At 37.5% G+C, this 22,215-nt stretch overlaps 1 protein-coding gene across 1 annotated transcript in view; it reads left to right on the forward strand.

Annotated features, from left to right (window-relative positions):
* Positions 1-217: 217 nt before the first annotated feature.
* Positions 218-22,215, forward strand: part of tmem8b (transmembrane protein 8B) — a 136,169-nt gene continuing 114,171 nt past the window's right edge. Inside the window, exon 1 of the mRNA XM_084114135.1 lies at positions 218-378. Within this exon, the coding sequence (XP_083970261.1) occupies positions 294-378 (85 nt within the window). The 5' untranslated portion in view covers positions 218-293. The remainder of the gene's footprint in view (positions 379-22,215) is intronic.

Consider the following 22,215-nt stretch of genomic DNA (forward strand, 5'->3'; position numbering starts at 1 on the left):
GAAGTAAACTTGAAATGCTGCTCATTTGTCGGACAAACTGCTCATGTCTCCTACCAGGACAGAGCGAGACGCCAGTCCCTTTGACCGACGTTCTCATCCGCCAATCAATTGAATGGATGTGTGGCGAACCTCCAATCGCTGTAGAGATGGGGCGGGGCTTTCTCGGAATAGCCTCTTCACTATTACGTCATGCGCGAACAGCTGGTCCGTTGCAAGAGCTGAAAATGTGGACAAGCGTAGCGATATAAAAATCGCGTCCGTGCCGTCGGGGCGTAAACAGTCAGTTTATCACGATGTGGTGGCTGGAAGGGTTTAGGTCGGGGATGGGCCGCCTGGAGATCCTGTTGCTTGTTTACACCTTGCTCTGCTCTCTCGGAGGTGAGTCGATCAGTGAGGGTTGAAGTGAGATCTCTATCTTGATGCAGTGGAGCTGTCCTTTGTGCTGGTGCTGAACTATTCAGCACTGAATGGCTTGGCCGTAGCCTATATCACATACAATGCTAGTGCACTTTGGCCACACAGCAGGTTGAATGTGTTTCTTCTTTGCGCTGGTGTCTTATTTATTTTATGCTTTAATGTTGTCCTAGGCACATCCCCGAGGATAAAGCACAGACTACAGTGTGTGCTACATTCTTGAGGAGCTTCGCGCGAGAAGTGGATGCTTCTTTATGTCTAGCAAGACTTATATCGTAGTATGATCTCGGGCTAAACTGAGAGCAAAGTATGTAGGCTATTATGTTCCGTATCGAACCGCACTTTATTGCCTTAAATCCCTAGTGTATGCTGGCTTATATTGTTTTAACTCAGTTTTATTCTCTCGTAGCCAATAAGCAGTTTTAGTTTAGCGTGATTCCCATAGCATCACTTGCCTTCGGGAAATATGTAGGCCAATTATCCAATTATTGCTTTTTAATGTCAGCGTGCAAGTCTCGAGACTTACCTCTAGTCATCAAACGCTTGATAGCGCTAGAAGAGCGCCGAGTTGTTTCTTGTTTATCTCAAGATGCATTTGTAGATCGCATCGATAAGGAAGTAAATCTGGCTGCCAGAGCAAGACAATACCTGCGCTGCCGTGCCTGAAAGCGCATCTGATGGATGCTGTGCTGCTTTACTGTCAGCTGTACTTGAGCTCCGAGACGGACTTCACGGACTTGCTGTGCTCAAGGAATAACTGGCACTGTGGTCTCGTTTGTCTCCTGTACTCTATTTTTTACTCCGTTCCATTATACATGGATAATAATTGTTTGATTACGAACAGTAGCACACATCACAAACTTAAAATAGTATAATATTATTCGATATTTGCTGGTTCATTTTGGAAACCTGACAAGCTTAGCGTGCAGTTGTTTGTTTGGAAAAAAGGATATTGGTGAAAATAGCTTGTATTTATATATGCACTGTAAAATGTTTTCATCATTATTAGCCTATTATTATAACACTTTTTTTTTCATCCACAGATTCTGTAATTCTGTATTTTTTCATTTATAATTAAAAAGACGAATACATATTGGGTCCTTGTTACATGTAGTAATAACAATAAATTATGCATAATTACATGCAACTAACCCTCAACCAAATCCTAATCCTACCCTAACCTTATAGTACATGTTGTTAGTTGATATTACTCAGTACTTAAATATATAATTACACTGTAACAATGACACCTTAAAATAAAGTGTAACCACACTTTGATTTTTACTTACAAATTTAAGGTTGCAATTAACATAAGGTTTAGATTTTATATATATTTACCGTGAACATTATTATTTTGAAGTGGCGATTCTTTTAACTTTTTGACCTTATACAGAAATTCTTGAATCTTGAATTTGCACTCTTTATTTTGTACAAAACTGCACTGCATGTGCAACGAGGAGGGTTGTCTATTGGGGAAAATGTTTTCCATTTCCACTGAATACATTTTTCTTTCTTTTTTTTTGTGTGTGTTTGTGTGTGTCTACTTTACTTACTGCTGACGAGATTCATAATGCAGGAGCAATTCATAAACATCACTTGATTAACAGGGCACCAAACACATTGCAAGGTGATCCGCCAGTCACAGGACTTGGCTGCGCACTCGCATTGATCACAGTATTGACAAGCCGCAGGAACGGAGTGATGCTCTGAGGCTAGCACAAAGGAGCAAGACCAATGAGCCATCCAGTCTCATGGGAGAACAATTCAGAGCAGACCAAAGAAAACAGTTCAATGTGACAGACATAGACAAAGAGCAGGGCTGTGACTCAGTGAGTGAGAGAAGAGACTTTCAGCTTAACGATTGTGCCTCTGTCTTAGTTGTTCGGTCTGGAATCGCTCACACCTCTTAATGTTTTGACTTAGTTTGATCTTACCCTCTGTCCTATTTTTATCTGTTGCAGTCAAGATGGATTTGCTGGGACAAAAGCATGAAATCTATCTATCTATCTATCTACAGTGTTTGTGTGAAAAACCTTTTAGTATTTCGAATGTGATAGTGACTTTTATGTCAAAACGAGGCATGCTTGTGAGATCCCATTATGCTGAGACTTGACCCGTGAAGGGAAGCTTTGCACTGAGTGCTAGTACATTACTTAACACTCACATTTACTGTGTAAGTAGGTGACGTGTTATTATTGAACTGAACTCAGTTAAACATATGAGGATGACAGCCGTTGTTGTGGCTCATCTGTATCAGCAGTTTAGATGTGGAGTGACCAGTGAAGATTTTTTTTCCTGTTGCGAAACCAATAGCCTAATTGTGATAAAACTGGATAATTTGGACTGTGGATTTCTTATCGGTTTTTAGATTGGTTTATAATTTAAGATTTTTGAGTAATATAGAGTAGAAAAAAATTCTGTGGTTAACATTATTTGAAGAGACTTTCGTGTTTTGCATCATACCTGAATTATGAAGCCGCTGCCGGGTTTTTAAATGTATATGTTTCTAAACAAAAATCTAAAACTGACACAAGGATGTGAATTTATGTGCTTGACAAATTGGATAATCATTGTGCTCCTTATGTAGCAATTTGCTAGTAACTTACATTTTTGAAGCACATAACAATATGTGCCCCTGGATCACAAAACCAGTCACAAGTCGTACGGATATATTTGTGGCAATAGCCAACAATACATTGTATGGGTCAAAATTATCGATTTTTCTTTTATGCCAAAAATCATTAGGATATATATTAGGAAAGGTCATGGTCCATGAAGATATTTTGTAAATTTCCTACCGTAAATATATAAAACATTTATTTTTGTGAGTGAATGCAGCACAATAGCGAACATAAATGGGCAACTTTAAAGGCGATTTTCTCAACGTTTAGATTTTTTTGCACCCTCAGATTCCAGATGTTCAAATAGTTATATCTCGGCCAAATATTATCCTATCCTAACAAACCATACATCAATGGAAAGCTTATTTATTCAGCTTTCAGATTATGCATAGATCTCAATTTCAGAAAATTGACCCATGTGACTGGTTTTGTGGTGCAGGGTCACACATTCAAAACGTTTAGAATTTTTAGCACATTTTTTAGCAAAGTTCTTAAATAGTTTGCCTGTTCGACTATTGTTTGTTGCTTTAAAAATACTTTGGTTTACCATGAAAATAGCCATTGATGATAATATGGCAATACAAATAACAAATACAATTTTTAAATTCACTAGAGGTATTTATGTCTCTTCAAGTAACCACAGACCAAATTTCACTCAGAAATCCAAAGCGCTATTCTGCAAACCCTTAGGAATTTTCTGAGGGAACCCATTGCTATTCTACTCTACTCTGCTATACTACACTTCTCAAATACACAAAATCTCTTCTGTGCCTCTGTGTGAGGCCTTACTTTATATAGACAATCATTTTTTATGAATGTGAAATAATATCCCACAAAGTCTCCACATTCTTGCTTTAGTTACACTCCCGTGCAGCGTAAACCTGGGTTTCATCAGCTGTCCCTTTGCAGCAACGCATATCACCTTTACTCGCGTGCAAGTCTGAAATCAATTAAAACACTGCAAGATGAACGGCGCCACAACAAACCCGCAGGGAGATTTAGGGCTTCATTACTTTGCTCAGTCCGCTGAATGCTGCTCACTGCTCTCTGATTGATGCGACGCCATCGCATAATTCAATATGCACCGCACCGAGCTGCTAATCTCAAAGTCTCCGGTAACTAATGGAAATCTGCTTTTGTGATGTCTAAATTGTTGTGCACTGTCAAAAAGTTCTTCAGATGGTTGTGTCATGTTGCATCCAAACTGTGGGAAAATCGTACAGTCAGTGATGAAATAAAGATGAGAAAAAAAAAAAAAAAGCATTTATACATAATATATGGAGCCCTGGATAAACTCTTAAAGTTTTTACAGATGGAAACCTTCTAGCTTCCTAGATCTGTTCCTCAAGATTTTATGTTTGGGGCATCCTTCCTTTATTGAGAAAAATAATTCATAATGTCCTAAGGTTTGTTGCATTTTATATAATGAATGCTTCTCAAATTATTCTTGCTTTGCCAGAAAAATAGCTAGAAGAACAGCAGTAATCATCTAGCTAACTTCTGAATGAAAGGGCACACAAATCAAGGAAATTAAAGGAAAATACGCAGTTGTTAATTGGCACAACCAGACAAAGAACAAAACAAGCTCTCTGAAATTGTATTACATAAAAATGCCTTAGAAAGATCTATGAATGTGGTCACACATAATAGCCGCTTTCCGACCGGAGGAACCTTTTCACAGTTCCTAGAACTATTGGCTGAAGTACCCGGATGTCGGCGTGTTCGCACCGCAGGAACTAGGAACGATTTTAGTTCTAGGAACTCCATTTGGAGGAACTAATTTAGGTCCTACTTCAGAGTAGGGTCTAAACCAGCACTATAGGAACTACCTGTGACGTTAGTGTACGCTGATTGACCGAACGCACGCGGAACACCAGCACCCGCCATTTTTAAAACAGCTAGAATGTAAACACGCAGATTATAGCCTATATATTTACTCCATAAACTAACTATACAAACATGGAAAACAGTGATAGATGGGTCTCTAAACATTTATGCTGAAGAGAAAATCCAATGCAACTTTGAGGGGACCAAGCCAAACATGATTATGTTTATCTGCCCAGCTAGCAACACGGGACATCAACCACACGGCATAGGCTAATAACCTTTTTTTCATATACTGTCTACTTTCTATAACAGTTCTATCTAATAACATATTAAACAGTACTGTTAGACAGATCGCTAACTAATAAACACAGAGAATGCGAGCATTGTTTGCTCTGGCGTTCTCAGCGCCGCCAAAATAAAGGTCTGTTGCGCCGTCAAAATAAAAGTCACCGTGCTTGCGTCACTCCCTTACCCCTCCTACCAGTTCCTATGGCCACTTGGCCAGTGCGAACGCAAACAGCAAAACCGAGTTTGGGGGAGAGTAGTTCTTAGAACTGTTTAGAAGTGGACAGTTCCTAGAACTAAGTTCCAGTAACTACTTGGTCGGAAAGCGGCTAAAGAGTGATTTCACTCTTTCTTAAATCCTGAAATTTGTGTATTCTTGAAAACTGCAGTAATAACTAATATCTTTTGTGCTTAACACAGCATACAAATAGCAGAGATTATTTAATCAAGTTTTCATGCCTCAAAATGTGCTCTACCACGACCAATTTGTACGAGTGAGTACGAGGTGATGAATTCGCACGATTTGTCTAAACCCCAGTGATGGGTAGGTTTAGGGGTGGGGTCAGGGGTAGGTCATTCGTACGAATTCATACGAATTGGGAAACTCTTAAAATATGTACGATTTAGCAAAAATCGTACAAATTCGTACGAGTGAGGTCGTATGAATTTGTACGAATTAGCCACCTCGTAAAATGCGTAAGAAGATCAGGTTTGCTCTAGTAGCCTGTTATAGGGATATGGAGCTATTTCTACCTGATGTGACCCTTATAAATTAATTGCATTGGTGTATGAGTAAACTGATGCAGTCAGTTTAAATAATTTAGTTTAAAAAAAAAATAATTGCATATTTGCTAATTGCTAATGCCAAAACATTTTTTTTCATTAATTCATCCATCACAGAAAGTATAATCATATGATATAACGGTACGTTCACACGGGTCGTCAGCGTCAACGCTTGACGGAAGGCGTGGCTGAAGTTTGGCACTGACGCCATGGTCATAGCAGCGTCAGCCAATGAAATTAGACAGGAACTCAACAACAAGCTTCATTGTCATTCAATGGTCATAAAGGACCGGGTGATTGCCCACCGCAATAATTAGTTTCTCCTCCATTTTAAAATGTATCCTCAGTTTGCTGCTCTTGAACAGGATGAACGTGATTGGCTGCCGCCTGGCTACTGTATTTGCATAGAGCGATCTGATTGGCTGACGCTTCCGTCGGCGGCGCTTCACTGGCGTTGCTCGCGGCAGAAGTTGAAAAATTCTCAACTTCTGCCGCGAGCAACGCCAGTGAAGCGCCGCCGACGGATCCACAATTCTTTTCGGCAAAGCTTGACGTCACCCATTCAAAGTCAATGGGAAGCGTTGACGCTGACGCCCCGTGTGAACGTACCGTAAGACCAAGAAGCAAAAATATTTGTTGTATTTAATATTCAAAACCAGCAGAAAATGTACTGTGTTCATGTGACTAAGTCATAATGTAGATTCTTTTAACTTTCTGCTCTCTTTTTTGTTGTTGTTGCTTATAACCTTAGTCACACTAAGTGCCAGATGCGTGCCAATAAGGTGCGGAACAAAACCTGGTGCTAAAAACAAGACATTTCCCAGGGTCACTAAAAGACTTCAATCAAAAATTAACTTTCCAATACTACTTAGCAAGGATGAGTCATTATGAATGAATCATCATGGTGGGATAATTCAGAACACATTTCTTTTTCTTTTCCCAGTTTGTTTTAGAAACCTATGAAATAGCTTACGGACCTAAAGATCAGTCTGACTGTGAAAATAATATTCAGCAATTTCAAAACTTCATTAAAAAAAATCTTCACCAAGTGGGTGAAATTATTTTGTACAAGTAATGTGCACAATGCAGTCCTGATGTTTATCTAAAAACAACAACAACAATAAAACACACACACACACACACACACACACACACACACACACATATATATATAAAACAACAACAACAATAAAACAAACACACACACACACACACACACACACACACACACACACACACACACACACACACACACATATAAAACAACAACAACAATAAAACAAACACACACACACACACACACACACACACACATATATATATATATATATATACACACACACACATTATATATATATATATATATATATATATATATATATATATATATATATATAATGCAGAGAGAGCAAGAAAACGCTCAGGGAATACAGAAGGTAACTGATGAACCCACATATGTTCTTGGTTTTAGCTTATTCATGAAGATGACAGTTTTATGACTTTGATTTTATTATATCTGCATCAGATGCCCTGTTTGGCATTTATTACTGCCAAGCTATCTTTACAATGAATCACTTTAAGGATCACAAAAAAACAGTCAAAACCAAAATGTAATATAAAACCGTCCATTAACTGACACTGACGGCACTTGTGCGAGTGACAGCTGAAGTGATTCTAAACGCTTTTGAGCATGACACCAACAAAACGCATATTGAGTAGAGAGGAGGATGGCATTATCAGATTGCATTTGTTTTGAGTGCCACCTTCTGATCCAGCCGCTTTATTCAATTTACACCAGCAATACTCTTCTCGCTGGAATGAGGAGATGTACGGTGCGATGTACACTATACCGGGGTTTGTGTTCTACTCCAGAGGGCTGGTCTGTCATCCTCTGCTTCTCTCTGTGTGATTTTGGCATTAGGGCCACTTTGCTAATTGCACTCGGCTCTGCACATCCGTTCTCTTACTGAGTCACCAACTGCTACCAGGGGAAAAGAGCTCTCTTTCCCTCATCAGAATCTCTTATGCCTTCTTTTTTCAGTCACACTCTTGCTCCCCGTGACACTATCCTCCAATTCACGCAGCTTGCTGTGAAAGGTTACCGCGACACATTTCTCTCATCCTCAAGAAAACATTAATTAGCGGAACCGTCTGAAGAGGAAAGTTCTTGTTTCAATTCCGAAAGACTCAAGTTCAAGAGTCAAGTTCAAGTTCTTGATTACGGAATTAAGTTCAGTGGCTTAGAGGAAAAAAGTTGAAAATCATTAACAAGCGGATCAAATAAAGCTTCAAAAAAGGTTTGCTGCTCCAGAATGGTTTGGTAGTACTTAGCAGTGACACATTGCTCAAGCACAGTCGGGAATGCCATGATATTGCAGCCCAAACCATCACTGATCCACCCTGTGCTTCTCACTCTTTGGGGTTCTCCACACCGTCACACCTACAGTATGTGGTGTATGCCGACATTACCATGAATACCGTAGCTCTCAATACACCACAAAGACTTGCTGTCCTGGTCACAGATGAGCCAGCGAGACGCGCAGCATCAATATGTCCTCTTTTGAACTCTGATTTGTCTCCCAGTATGTTGTGTGGATTGCAATATTTTATGCACAGCTGTGCGATTGCTCTGCTAATTCAGCCTTCACACTCTTACTGATGGAATGTAAAATCAGTGAAGATTGGCCACCAGGCCACTCATATATAGGTGTGAAACTAGTGGTCAGTGTTTCAGTTTCATTGTCCAACCCCTGTATACTATACTGTATTTTCCTCCTATATTCCTATTTATTGTGAAATTTAAGCAAAGTAACCCTTATAGTGTCTACATATTATTTTGTGATTGTGTATTTTATTCGTATTTATGTATAATTATTGCATTCTAGTGGTCAGGAATTTGGAATCTTTACAAGTATACCAGTAAATGCATTTAATACAATACTATTCAAAATCTAGTTTTCAGCCATTTGTTCACTTTGGCCAGTTATTTGTTGGTTTAAATCAAGAATTTACATGGTTGCACCATCTGATGACTATCAGTTGTGCCACCTGACAACATTAATAATGACTGAGGATATGCTAATTATCTGACCCCCGTTTCAATTACATATAAAAAAAAATAAATAAATACAAGTCTTTTAGTCAACAGTCTCTATTGAAGTAAAAGTAGTAAATTGATCAAAAACAAAAATCCCATAACATCACATTTGGTTACAGTGCAATAGATTGTTTAGAATACACTGTAATAATTGATTGTGATGAAGGACAGCAAAGTCATGTTTTTTATTGATACAAAAAAATTATCAGCTTAAGTCAGTTAAAATATCAAAAATGCATTCATCAAAATGTTTAAAACATTAAATGCATAGCAACTTTAATGGAACACTGTATAATAACTGATAAAGATTCATCACCTCTCTTTTCTTTCTGCAAGATGCTTCTCTCGCAGCCGGATCATTTTTAATGCGCTCCCTGTCGTGCTGAGTTCTCTTTAACTACCATGTACTAACATTTAAATTAATCACTTGATACAATGCACTTATTGTGTACATACAAGTTTTACTTTGTACTCTTAAAAAAAATGTCTGCATATTACATCTGTAATTAAGTTCTGTAATGGCATCTGTTGACCCTTTGCCCCTTAAATATTAACCCACACTCAAACCTACTCAAACATGTACCTTACTCGTATCTCATCTCATGAACAAGTACATCATACCTAACCATTTTTTTTGCATGTGAGTAAATAGTAGTTATAGACACTTAATATTAAGTGTGACCAATTGTCCTTTACATGATATGATAATGCATCTAAAATTATTAATCTTGTTATCATGAAAATAATTGAAAATGTAAAACATCTTTAAATTAAAACTACATTTTAGAACAATCTTAGCTTAAATGTATTATTTATTTATCTTAATTCTTTTTCTTCTTATTTCATATAGGGACATTCATTGCAGTTGCACCACCTGACTTTGAACAGGCTCCTACTTGGATGCCTGTATTACTTTTTGCTCATAGTGCATACATATAATTTTTAAATACAATAAAGAAGTTTATGATAAAATAGCAGTTTCCTAGTTTTAGATTGGTTGCACCACAGACATGGAAAGTGTACCAGCCTACACATACTTGAAAGTAGCTGATTTTATCAGTATTTGAGAGATATCTACAAACGTTTTCTCCTCTTGATGCCGCATTAACATGATTACTGTTATTACTATTAATTCACAATAAAAGAGCCATGTTTGCAGTTGTCCCATCCTGACATTTGAGAATATACAAATTCCTGGACAAAAGCTTTAACAGCTTTAAACTTTAATCTCAACAGCTTTAAAACTACTTATATATATACAATTTGTTTATATGACAGGTTTCAAATTTCAAATTTTATTTAGATTTTCTTATTATTAAAACACCATTTTAAATAGTTTTCTTAGTCTGTTCATTTACACATACGGTTGCTCCACCTGATATTTTGTGGGTTTAAGATACCAAAACTTAAAATATTTATTATTTGAATGTACTGAAAATTAATTCAAACTAGATACTTTTTATAGCGATAAAGGGATACATGTCATGAATTTATCAAATTATTTTAAAAGGAAAGAATTCACTTGGACACAAAAATATGCACGTCATGTCATTGACCCGAGCGGCTTTGCCTTTCTGTTATACAGAAAATTCAGTGCGTACCGAAATTTACGATTTGCGTAAGCTGGGTTTTTTGGGATTCCTCTTTCCGTTCTTCATGTTTCAGATGAGAAGGATTGATGGGAATTAGGAGAGATCAGGGCCATTAGGAACACTAATCCACATGTAATCCAGCTCCATCCTAACTAAAGTTTCCTCAGGGATATTGTGCTACTCTTGTTGGGGAAGAACCACCTGCTTTTGGTCTGCATAAGAGAGGTGGACATTTTGACAGAGTGTGTGTGTGAACATTAAAGAGATAGTTACCCCCCCCCCCCCCCCCCCAAAAAAAAGAAGAAAATTCTGTCATCATTTACTCACCATCAAACCTGTATGACTTTTTCTTCTGAGAAAAGTGGGGGTCATTACATAGTATTGTTCAAGCAGCCACATGAAAATAAGTCTTTATTAATCAATCATTTATTAATCAAGCCCCTGTAATTATAATTGATCTGAAAAGTAATTAAAGTTGTTAGTGTTTTACTGACACTAGTGTTATTTTCATTTGGAAACTGCAGTGAATTCTGTTTTTGGAGTTTTGCAAGGTGCATTTTTTCCAATGAGCCAAGGTCAAAACCAGGCCCTGTCACTTTTTCCATTAGGATATCTATGGACCATACTTTATATCTTCTCTGGAAATAGCGAGAGAGGAAGCAAGAGGGAGCGTAAATATGAATGCTGAGAAAGTGACAAGGACAGGAGAGAGAAATGGAGAGAGACGAAAGCGAGAGCGTGAGGCTGACAGCTGCTTTGCCTGTGGCCATCCAGAGCGGCTGGTGTGCTGAGAGGCCTGACAGATAAAATTGCGGACGGATAGTCTGGATGCTGAGAGGAGGGGAACGAGTTACAGAGAGAAAGGAAAAGCAGAGAACTTTTCTGCTGTGTCTGCTAGCGCAGTAGCAACGTCATCCATCATTCCTCTTATTATCATTAATTATTATCAACGCACCAGAGGCCCATTTACATCAAGCTCAGAGAGGCAGAGAGGGGATTCCTACACACACAGAGATGCTGCAGCCTGTCTGTGTGTCTCTCTGTGTGTGTGGGGGCGTCTTTTTTGTGTCTGCCAAGGGTGTTGAGCTTATTTCCAACAGACGTAGTCTGGGCAGTGACATCTCTTGAGTGTGGTATTTTCGGCTTTTTCTTTTTTGATTGCTTATGCAATGTCCAAGTGTCACAGGGATTTTTTTGCTGCTCCCTTTTAAAAGGGCAAGTCATAATGGCTGAAATGGCCCAACAATGAATTGGCTTTGAGTTAATATGGGCAGACATGCAATGTAAATATACATTTTATTGCTGCCATTGTCATGATTACAGACCTGTCTTTTGGGCAAATTTCAGCAATTGTGCAGGCTTTGCTGGTTTTTATTTACCCTATCGTAATATTAATTTAATATTTTTATTATGTATATTTTATTCATGATTATCAGTTCCAATTAATTGCCAACATTCCATGTCCATGTAAACTAATGTTCAAAAGTTTGGGGTCTGTGGATTATTTTTTTTATTTTTTTTTAAACTCACCAAGGATGCATTTATTTTATCAAAATAATGTAAAACAGCAATATTGTGAATTATTTTTTTATTTTTTTTCTATTTGAATATATATTTTTAAATGCAGTTTATTCCTGTGATGGCAAAGCTGAATTTTCAGCAGCCATTACTCCAATCTTCAGTGTCACATGATCCTTTAGAAGTCATTCTAAATCATTCTAATATTAATATTTGGTGTTCAAGACTCAGTTCATGTTATTGTCAGTGTTAAAACCGTGATCATTTTCAGTTCAATTAAATCAAGATTTGTAGTTCAGTAAAAGGAGATTGGTACATGCAGACCCGCAATATAAATGCGTTTTATTGCTGTAATATAGTACCAGTCATAATGATACAGATGAGATATTTGCATATATCTCATTTTGGGAAGCTTTTGAGTATATTAAAAATATAGTTATTTTACATTCCCTGCTGAAAAAATCATAAAGTGGTTAGCTGGTCTCTTAGCCTGGCTAAACTGGTTAGAATTGTCTGTTTTAATGGTTTTAGAGGTGGTGCAGGCACTTTTAATCTGTTCAGTATGGAAGACCAGCTGGTTAAACCTGCTTTGCCAGGCCGGGCAACCATCTATAGACCAGCTTAACACCAACTTAGCCAAGTTGAGAGACCAGCTAAGACTAGCAAACCCCCTTAGGCTGGTTCTTGAAGTCATGAATTCCCTTTTGCTAAAAGCATTTTTGGTTTTTGTAAACCTCTTTTTGATAGGAGGTACAGTATACAGGTATTCCTTTTAAAAACAGTCAGTACAAGATCAAAAGTCTTATTCGCCACACTATTTTTTTCAACATTAGTATATCCTCTTCTGCGTGCCTAAAAGCAGAGCCAACCACACTTCTGAACCTGTGCTGTCTGTTTGCACTGCTGCCGTGGGTCTTTATTCAGCAGAAGATGCTTTGAATGATTCATGACCTAAAGTAAGCTACTGGGGGCATCTGGGCATGAGGAAACTCCCCTTAGGAGGTCTGCCTGTGTCAAAGGAAGGCAAAAGAGGAAATCAATAGGGGAAGATTTTTTTTCAGACTCTGAGGGCATTGGCTGCATCAGAGAGTGACTCAAAATCAACTAATCGCTGCAGTGCACAGTTTATTGGTATTGCAATTGTAGCGTAGATTCATTTTTGATAGTTTTCCCTTTTATTGTGTTAAAGAAATATTCCGGGTTCAGCTCAGTCGAGACTCGAGAGCACTTGTGACTTGTTGATTGATTCATAAGCATTACAATGCTGCTTCGAAAGTATAGCCACAAGATGTAAATGTGTGTTAACACGATTTTACTGTGAAACAAATCACTTACTAAACTTCTTCTAAACTTTGTTATGACATTGTGACGCCATAAACCCTAAAACAACTATAAAAAATATTTAAAGGCTTTACAGCTCAGAAAATACACAAGTTTTAACAGGAGATTTAATGTAAGTGCTTTCCATTTCACCATTCACTTTAATTGTAAGTGCCTCACAAATGGAGAAACCTCAATTTGTACCTTTTAAAAAAAATAAAATAATTTGTTGTAGTCAACATTATGCCACAAATGCTGTCAAGTGAGCTAAACTGAGCTGGTACTGAACCTGAAATATTATTTTACACGTTTTTTTTTAATAGCATTTAAATATTGAATGATTGAAGTGCTCGGGTATTTTTGCGTATTTTGCTAGTCCCACAATCTTCAATCAGTCAAAATGACCTGCACACACTCAGAGCCGCACGACCCAGCGGGCAAGCAGTTCTCCAAACTCTAGGCCTCTCTGAGTGCCCTCTCAATTGTTCATACCAGATCCTACATCTCCATTTTCACCCTTGCTAACATTAATATTAAAAGCTCACATATTCTTTATTACAGTCTTTCACCTTTCAGCAAGGCCACACCGAACTCTCAATGCAGCCCTGCCAAGGAGCTGAAATTGGCTCTCGGTCTTTGCCCTGAGTCCTGTCAGGTGCAATATGCCAAACGCCAGAGACAAGGCTTCATTTTTGGCAGCAGTAAATGGGCCTGGCAGGCCTGGTCTTTTTAAAGGTTTGATGGATGAAGAGTGAACATGAATATACATATATTTTTTTTTAACTGTAAGTTAGCACCCGAAACAATGCTAAAATGCTTGTTTAGAAGGCAATTAGCATACCTCAGCTGAGAGGAAGTGTTCTGCTGAGTGCCAGTGTGCTATTTTGGATTGATGCCTTGCCAATGTCACGCTGGTGGCCTTTTCATGTAATATATTTGTTCTTTAATAGATTACAGTTGTTTGAGTCAGCCATTCGTATGAAAACCCCCCCTGACATTTCCATGTTTTTCAAGCTGAAATGTGTATCAAATCATTTCTTAAACTCAGATGAAAACTGTACACACCTTTTTAAAGGGTTAGTTCACCCAAAAATGAAAATTCTGTCAGTAATTACTCACCCTCATGTTGTTCCAACCCCGTAAGACCTTCGTTCATCTTCGGAACACAAATTAAGATATTTTTGATGAAATCTGAGAGTATCTCACTCCTCCATAGGCTTCTACGTGATTGAAACTTGCTGGCCCAGAAAAGTTATTAAAGAGATCGTTAATATAGTCCAAGTGACCACAGTGGCTCAATCTTAAGTATATCAAGCGACGAGAATACTTTTTGTGCGAAAAAAAAAAAAAAAAAATAACAACTTTATTCCACTATTCATTTCCTTCTCTCTGGGTCTCGAGCTGGTTCACGTAGTGTTTTTGCGGAGCGCGTCTGTGTTTCACGTCACCACGTAGGCTCACTATTGGCCGACGCTGGTCATGTGTGTGATGCGTGTGTGATGCGTGGCACAGACGCGCTGCGCAAAAACACTACGAGGCCCAGAGAGAAGGAAATGAATAGTGGAATAAAGTCGTTATTTTTATTTTTATTGCGCACAAATAGTATTCTCGTCGCTTGATATACTTAAGATTAAGCCACTGTAGTCACTTGGACTATATTAACGATCTATTTAATAACTTTTCTGGGCCAGGAAGTTTCAATCACATAGAAGCCTATGGAGGAGTGATCCAGCTCTCAGATTTCATCAAAAATATCTTAATTTGTGTTCCGAAGATGAACGAATGTCTTACGGGGTTGGAACAACATGAGGGTGAGTAATTACTGACAGAATTTTCATTTTTGGGTGAACTAACCCTTTAATAGTATTAATCTAATTATATATCGGGCTACAGAAACTCTGTAACAGCAATAAGCCCCACAACATGGACTGAGACCTTCCTCATGCTGCTGGAGATCAATGTGAGCCCTGGGCTACTAATCTGCAGACAGCATATCATTGGGCTCTGCAGCAATTCTGTGAGTGTCTTTTTACCCCAGAAGCTTGAGAACGCATTAGAAAGGCCATCATAACACCTCTGACAGATCTGAGCCACAGAGACTGATGGGCTTCTCGAGTCATTCAGTTGAATGCCACTGGATAGTAACCAAAAGAAATGTCCCTCGTAGTCATATAATTGCATTTCCGAAGTGTTATAAATGCTTAATGACCTGCTCTGAACCCTAATAAAGTCCTGTGCTGACCTCCCTCCTGGGAGCTGCTTAATTGGATTACTTTTTACCCCCATCATCTGCTTCTCATTTCTGTGGAAAAGCCTTGTCCTTGATTGTCTCACATCTTATATTTTACTCTGCAACCTCGTAATTTTATTTCAAGATGAGATTGCTCATCTTTTTTCGCTGGTTACTGGCAATTTCATCTGCATAGTTCTACATCAGAATGGAGGGAAAAAGCAAGTGCTAAAAACCAGACATATCTTATTATTTGTACAAAACATTCAATATGGCACCAGAAATATCTCAGAACAGGATGAAAATTTGGTAAAAAATGATGGCATTGAACATATAATTAATGTCATTGAATAAAACTATTAACCTATTAATTCCGTTAATTAGCCTAAAATGAAAACATCCGTATGTCTCTAAAGTTGTTTGTACTTAAAATGCTTATAAGCTGTCGATACATTAATAATGCATGTTTCAGTGTTTATACAAACCTGTCTATGCACAATACACTAGTCAGTAAGATATTGAAGATACTAAAGACTGAAAATTAAGCTTTGCCATCACAGGTATAAATTACTTGTATATAAAACAGTTGTTTTAAAGGGCCCCTATTATGCTCATTTCCAATTTCATATTTTTGTTTATGTGGTTTACTAGATGTCCATATGTTTACATCATTTAATGTTCAAAAACTATTTTTCTTATAATTTACGTTGTTGCAGCACCTGTTTTCACCATATGTCTGAAAGCTCTGTTTTTTTAAAACTTTTGGTTTCTTTAAAAACCGCCTTCCAAAAAGCGCTGATTGGTTTACCGCTTAGAATGAGTATCTCCGGAGGCTTCCTGAGGCGTTGTAACTATGCTAACTATGCCGTCAATTTAGCCATATCAGTTCGAGCCCGAGTCCGATAATGACATTCAATAAGAACAAGGTGATCAACCTGAACCTCCTTCGCAAGCACGACTTGTGCAGGGCATTTCACAGTAGTAATTCTTTATGTTATACCTCTCTTACATTTCAGATGAGATGTTATAACTGTATAAACTGATCTGCATCGAACTGCATGGTTCAGCAGTCATTTGAAAAAGGGTGAGAACACAACAAAAGGTTTTGGTTGTATACTGATGAGGAATAGTGTTTAAAACACATATTAATAATAATTAAATAATAATAAATTATAATAATAGTTCACACTATTACTGTATTGTCTCTTTGATCATATATGCAGCTTGGTGAGCATAAGAGACATAAAACGTAGCAAAAAAGTCTTACTAGCCCCAAACTTTTGAACGATAGTGTATGTACTTTACAGATGAATGCCGATGATTGCCAATGAGATCACATTGGGAACACTTTGGGACACATTGGGACACTTTTCTGTAAATAAGAGATGTTGGAGGAAATTGAGCACATGTGATTGGCTTGTACACTTACCACTCATCCGAAATCACTTTTCAGTCATTGGCCAGTCTGAAAAGTCAAACGCAGGTAAAAAGCCTTCTTTCTCCCACTTTCTGATGATTGCAGTCCACGTTTTAAGATGCACAGCTGGAGTATTAAAACCAACTATGCCATAAAGTTTATTTACAGAGCACTGGGTTAACGCCGGTCATAAATGGTAAATCAAATTTACCCTTGGTTTTACACCAGCTTTGAGAGTACTTATCGACATGTGCTCTCTGCGTCCCCTTTGCAAAGATGTGTCTTAATGAATCCCTCTGCCATTAAGCATAAAATACCATCCTGTGCTGATCTGTGCATTTAAGGTCTTAAAAGATGTCCTGCCATAAGTACAACTCAATATGTCCTCACCTTCACTTTAAACACATCATGTACAGTATTCTATCCCTGCGTGCTAAGAAAAACTGACTACCGGTATATTAACAATTATTTTCCATCCGGTTTTGATTACTTATAAGAACAGCTGGCTTGGGTTAAGTATATTTTTTGAAAATAGGTTTTAAAGTCAGTTAAAAAGACAGTGTCTTTCATTGAATTGCACATATACTGTAGCTGCAATTGGCTTGCTAGTAAAAAAACAAAACAAAAAAAACCCTGCAGGCTCCTGTCAAAACATTACAGGTAATGTGAGGTAGATGTGGTTACTTGAAAATATGAATCTGACCTCTTTAAAATCATGACTCTTTTTCTTGCCTCTACAAAGGATTTGACTAGAAATCTTATATAGATATATCAAGAAAAAGCACTTTTCCAACTTGTCGACAACTCAATGTTTTCCTGTGCCCTTATCTTTCCCTTTCGCTCAATCCCTTTCTTTCCCTTTTTTAACCCTGGCCATATTTAACTACATCAGTTCTAAGCAGGTTGCCATGCAACACAAAAGCACGGATCGTTCCTCCTTATGTTTTGGCTTTGAGAAATGTGAAGTTGAGATGCAGAGACTTCAAGTTGCTATGTAAGGCCTGCTAACTGAACAATGATGAAGGCACACCAACTGCGTGGGTGCCAAGCATCGCCTCAAAATTTTTATTTTCCTGGCATATGTTTTCTTACTACACTGACTTACAGTACAATCTGATTTGTTTTACATTACATAAATGATTGTGTTTTACACACCAAAGAAGTTACAAAGACTTCCTTGTCATCTTTTGAAACTTTTGAAGTAAAATCTACATAAATATAATAAAAGATAACAGGTAAAGAGTCTGTAATAAAATAAGAACAAATAATCAAACTACAAGCAATAGTACAAATAAACACAATAGAACAAAGATACAAATTAAATAAACAGTGCTTTTCAGGTTTTTCAAGTAAATCTAACACTAGTTAGAATCGGAAATGTAATAATCAAATGTAAAATAACACTGCATAGTCTTCACTATATAAATTAAATCTGAATCCTTATTAAAGTTACAAAAGTTAAGTCGAGAGCATTGAGTGAGTCTTTTGTTGTTTTATTAACAGCTGCTGCTGTCACTTTATTCGTTTTCATTCTCGACTGTTTACTTTCACTTAAGACATAACCGATGTTTACTAGGATACTCTGGCATTTTGACATAATTTTGTGTCAAATTGTCCGTTCAAGTGCAAGAAGACGTGAAAGAGATCTCAATTCAGTATTCGCGTGCTGTCGGACACGGCTTTCTGTGTGAGAGAAAGTGACAGAGGGCGTTCTCAGTTCTCAGGTGACTGAAATTGTACAATTTACTAGCCATTGGTTAATTAAATACATTTTTAGTCACCCAGTGTGAAATTTGGCCGCATATGTGAGTGATTTACTCATATTGTACTGCATGTGCAAGTAAAAAAAAAAAACTTTACTGCTGTAATTTAACTGTAATATGTAATGTTCTTGTATGTTTTAATATGATGAATCTTTGATTTTAATTGGCAAGCAGAAGTTGCATTTTAGTGACTCATCTGGCTCAAAATAAGATAAGGATGCAGTTTTATCCTCATTTAAAGATAATCTTTGAAGCTTGAAGTCAGAACCAAAAACAGAGTATAGTTGCTGAACAAATACAAAGTGAGTTTTTGCTCACTGCCATGGGTGTTCTTGTGCTTTAAAATAAATAAATAAATAAAACTCTCTCTAAACACGTTGTCAACAAACCCAGATAAAGAATTCAGATGCTGCAGGCTTATCGTCTCAACTACTTTAAAACTTCACTTGTCACTTGCAGCAAGTAACTCTCAACTGTTCATCCTGGTCATTATTAATGATAACTTTTCACATGCAGCGTCTTATGAATTTGCATATGCTATGGAAATTCTCCTGGCAGTCACAAACAACTCTTTGTTCTTTCGTTTTACATAGTTATTCCCCCCCCTCAATTTATGCTTATTTATTTATTTTGATTATTTATTTATTCGATTTAGTTTTCTCTAGGACGCGGTCCCAGAGAGAGTCAGTTTTTGTCAGTTTTTGTTGTCATTTTATAATGAGCGCAAACACTGTTGATGCCTTCACATTTAATAGAACAGTCTGAATAATTCAAATGGCAAAGGTAGCGCTGATTTATGGGGCTTTATGCAATGTACACACCGAAACATGCTTACCCGGCAGAGTTTCTATCAGTACGGAGAGCCAGGTGGTGGCCTCGGGTTGTCCAATCAGAAGGCTGCAGGGGAACAACGCTGTATCTTCCCCAAGTGTAGCGAGTGTTTCTGGGGAAATGGGAACAAGATTTCCTCAAAGGACAAGGGCTGCTACATGTGTTGGGAAGGTCATTGTCTCTCAGGGAAAACACAGGTGCATGCCTGGAATATGAGACAAGCTCGTGCCATGGTGGAAATGATGTAAAGTAGCTATTCTGGCTTCTCTGCATAACAGGAGCATTTGCACTGCCTGACCAGGGATGGCACGTGGACTTTCATCCAGGTCCCACTGTTCCCCCTACTGTTCTTTCTTCTAGTTTTGCTAAATCCATGTGTGCTCTCTGACCTAGTTTGAAACTCTCAACTCGACTTGATTCATCCCTGCACTCAGTGTGAGCTCTACTTGCTTGTTTGTGGTTTGTTTATCCTCAAAAAGAGAACTTTTTTTTTTGGAAGCAGTGAGAAATAATTACTGATCTGTCGCTTCCCTTCTTTTACACATTGAAAAAAAGTCAAAATAAGGTGGTGTTAAGGAAATATTTTCTACCTGATCTGATGTGATCTTTAAAAATATTTTCATTGGTGTAACCTATAGTGTCTTGTTTCAGTTATATTAAATTATTTTAAAGTATATTCAGGATGACTAAAACCACTTCAATTAGATGGTCCCACATGAATCGCATTTTTGTTACCTGACAAAACATTTTATGATAAGCTTAAAGATATTCACAATTTACCTCTGGCATGCAAAAATCCCCTTGTGAATTAATATGCCCTGTAAACATATTCACATTGGACTCTATTTTAAGCAGCTTAGTTCTATAATTTCAGTAAGATAGAGTATGCACTAAGCGAAAGATATCACAGTGTGGAGGCGATATTTGCATGATCGAGGAGTTTAAATGGAAACAGACTCTCTTTATACTTCTTTGTAGAAAATATAACCTCAGGTTTTCAAATCAAGAGTTTATTGGCACATTATTCAAAGGCCTTGCTGCATTACTGTCATGATTTTAAAGGAATGGCTCACCCAAAAAAGAAATTCTAACATTATTTACCAACCATTGTGCCAAACCTGTATAAATTCTTACTTTTCTTCCCCTGAACACAAATGAAGGCACTGTCAAGCTCCAAAAATGAAAAACAAAACAACAACAATATACTCAGTAGTCACTCTCAAATCTCATTAGTGTAATTTCAATATGCATTATTCAAATTTGAATTCAGGGGGATGACAATTTTCAATTTTGGGTAAACAGTTCCTTAATGTGATGAATAGGCTATGTTCAGTGAGATAATGAAAAACAACTTTATTTAATAGTTATACTGAACATTACTGATAGGGCATGGGTCTAAGCATTATTAAATCATTAATCAGATTCGATTCAAACACATTATTCATAGGAACAAAACAATTGGCTGTCTTTATGAATAGGCAATTGAATCATTCATTGAACCGATTCATTCAACAACACTTATCAATCAAAAATGAAATGTATTACTGTGTTCATGTATGAGTCATTGAATCATTTGCTCAACTAATTCATTCAAATACTGATTAATATAGGAACAAAACAATTGTCTGTCCTTATGAATAGGTAATTGAATCATTCATTGAACCGATTCGTTCAAAAACACTTATCAATCAAAAATTAAATGTGTAACTGTGTTTATATATGAGTCATTGAATCATTTGCTCAACTAATTCATTCAAACACTGATTCATATACTGTAGGAACAAAACAATTCACTAGGTGTGTTCGACTTGAAGTGCAGTCTGATCGGTCTATGACATCAAAGTACCACAAGAGTGATTCGAAAGCATACGGACACAAATCAGTCTGTGCAGCGCAGCTTCAAGCCAAACACACCTACTGTCTTTATGAGTGAGCCATTGAATCAGTCATTCAACCAGTTCGTTCAAAAACAATGAGTTTGTTTAGATGTTGTATGATGTTCAGGCAAATTCGACAAAATAATTACAATGCAATTTACAAAATATTAACAGTTCATAATAAGAAACAGAAACAGGACATGATGCTTACCTTTCATGAAGTGATGCTAGATAAGGTCAGCCACATGCAATCTCTTTATTCTTAGACATTTTGCTCATCAATAACAAAACCACAACACAACATACTGGCTTGGTGTGTCTTCATGTTTGACTGTTATTATAGCAAGCCGCAACCACAGTCATAAATCCTCATGAAGGTGAATATCGATTTGAAGGAGAGATGGAGTGAGACTGATGGTCGTTCTCAGGTCAAAGCCCTTGGCTGGGCTCTGCAAGCAGTGCAATAACAGGAATGGTCCAGTTTATCAAACCACCCTCCCCCTTCATATCATGGCCTGTTTATCACCTTGGCCAGCCTCATAAAGATAGAGCTTCATTCACTCTTTCCTGAGCCTGCTCAGTTCAGTGACCTCCAACTCTCAGCGACAGTCACATGCACTTATAATCTCATTTGAATAGG

The sequence above is a fragment of the Abramis brama genome, assembly GCF_963993115.1.
Source record: "Abramis brama genome assembly, chromosome: 5".
In the NCBI taxonomy this organism is placed as follows: Eukaryota; Metazoa; Chordata; class Actinopteri; order Cypriniformes; family Leuciscidae; genus Abramis; species Abramis brama.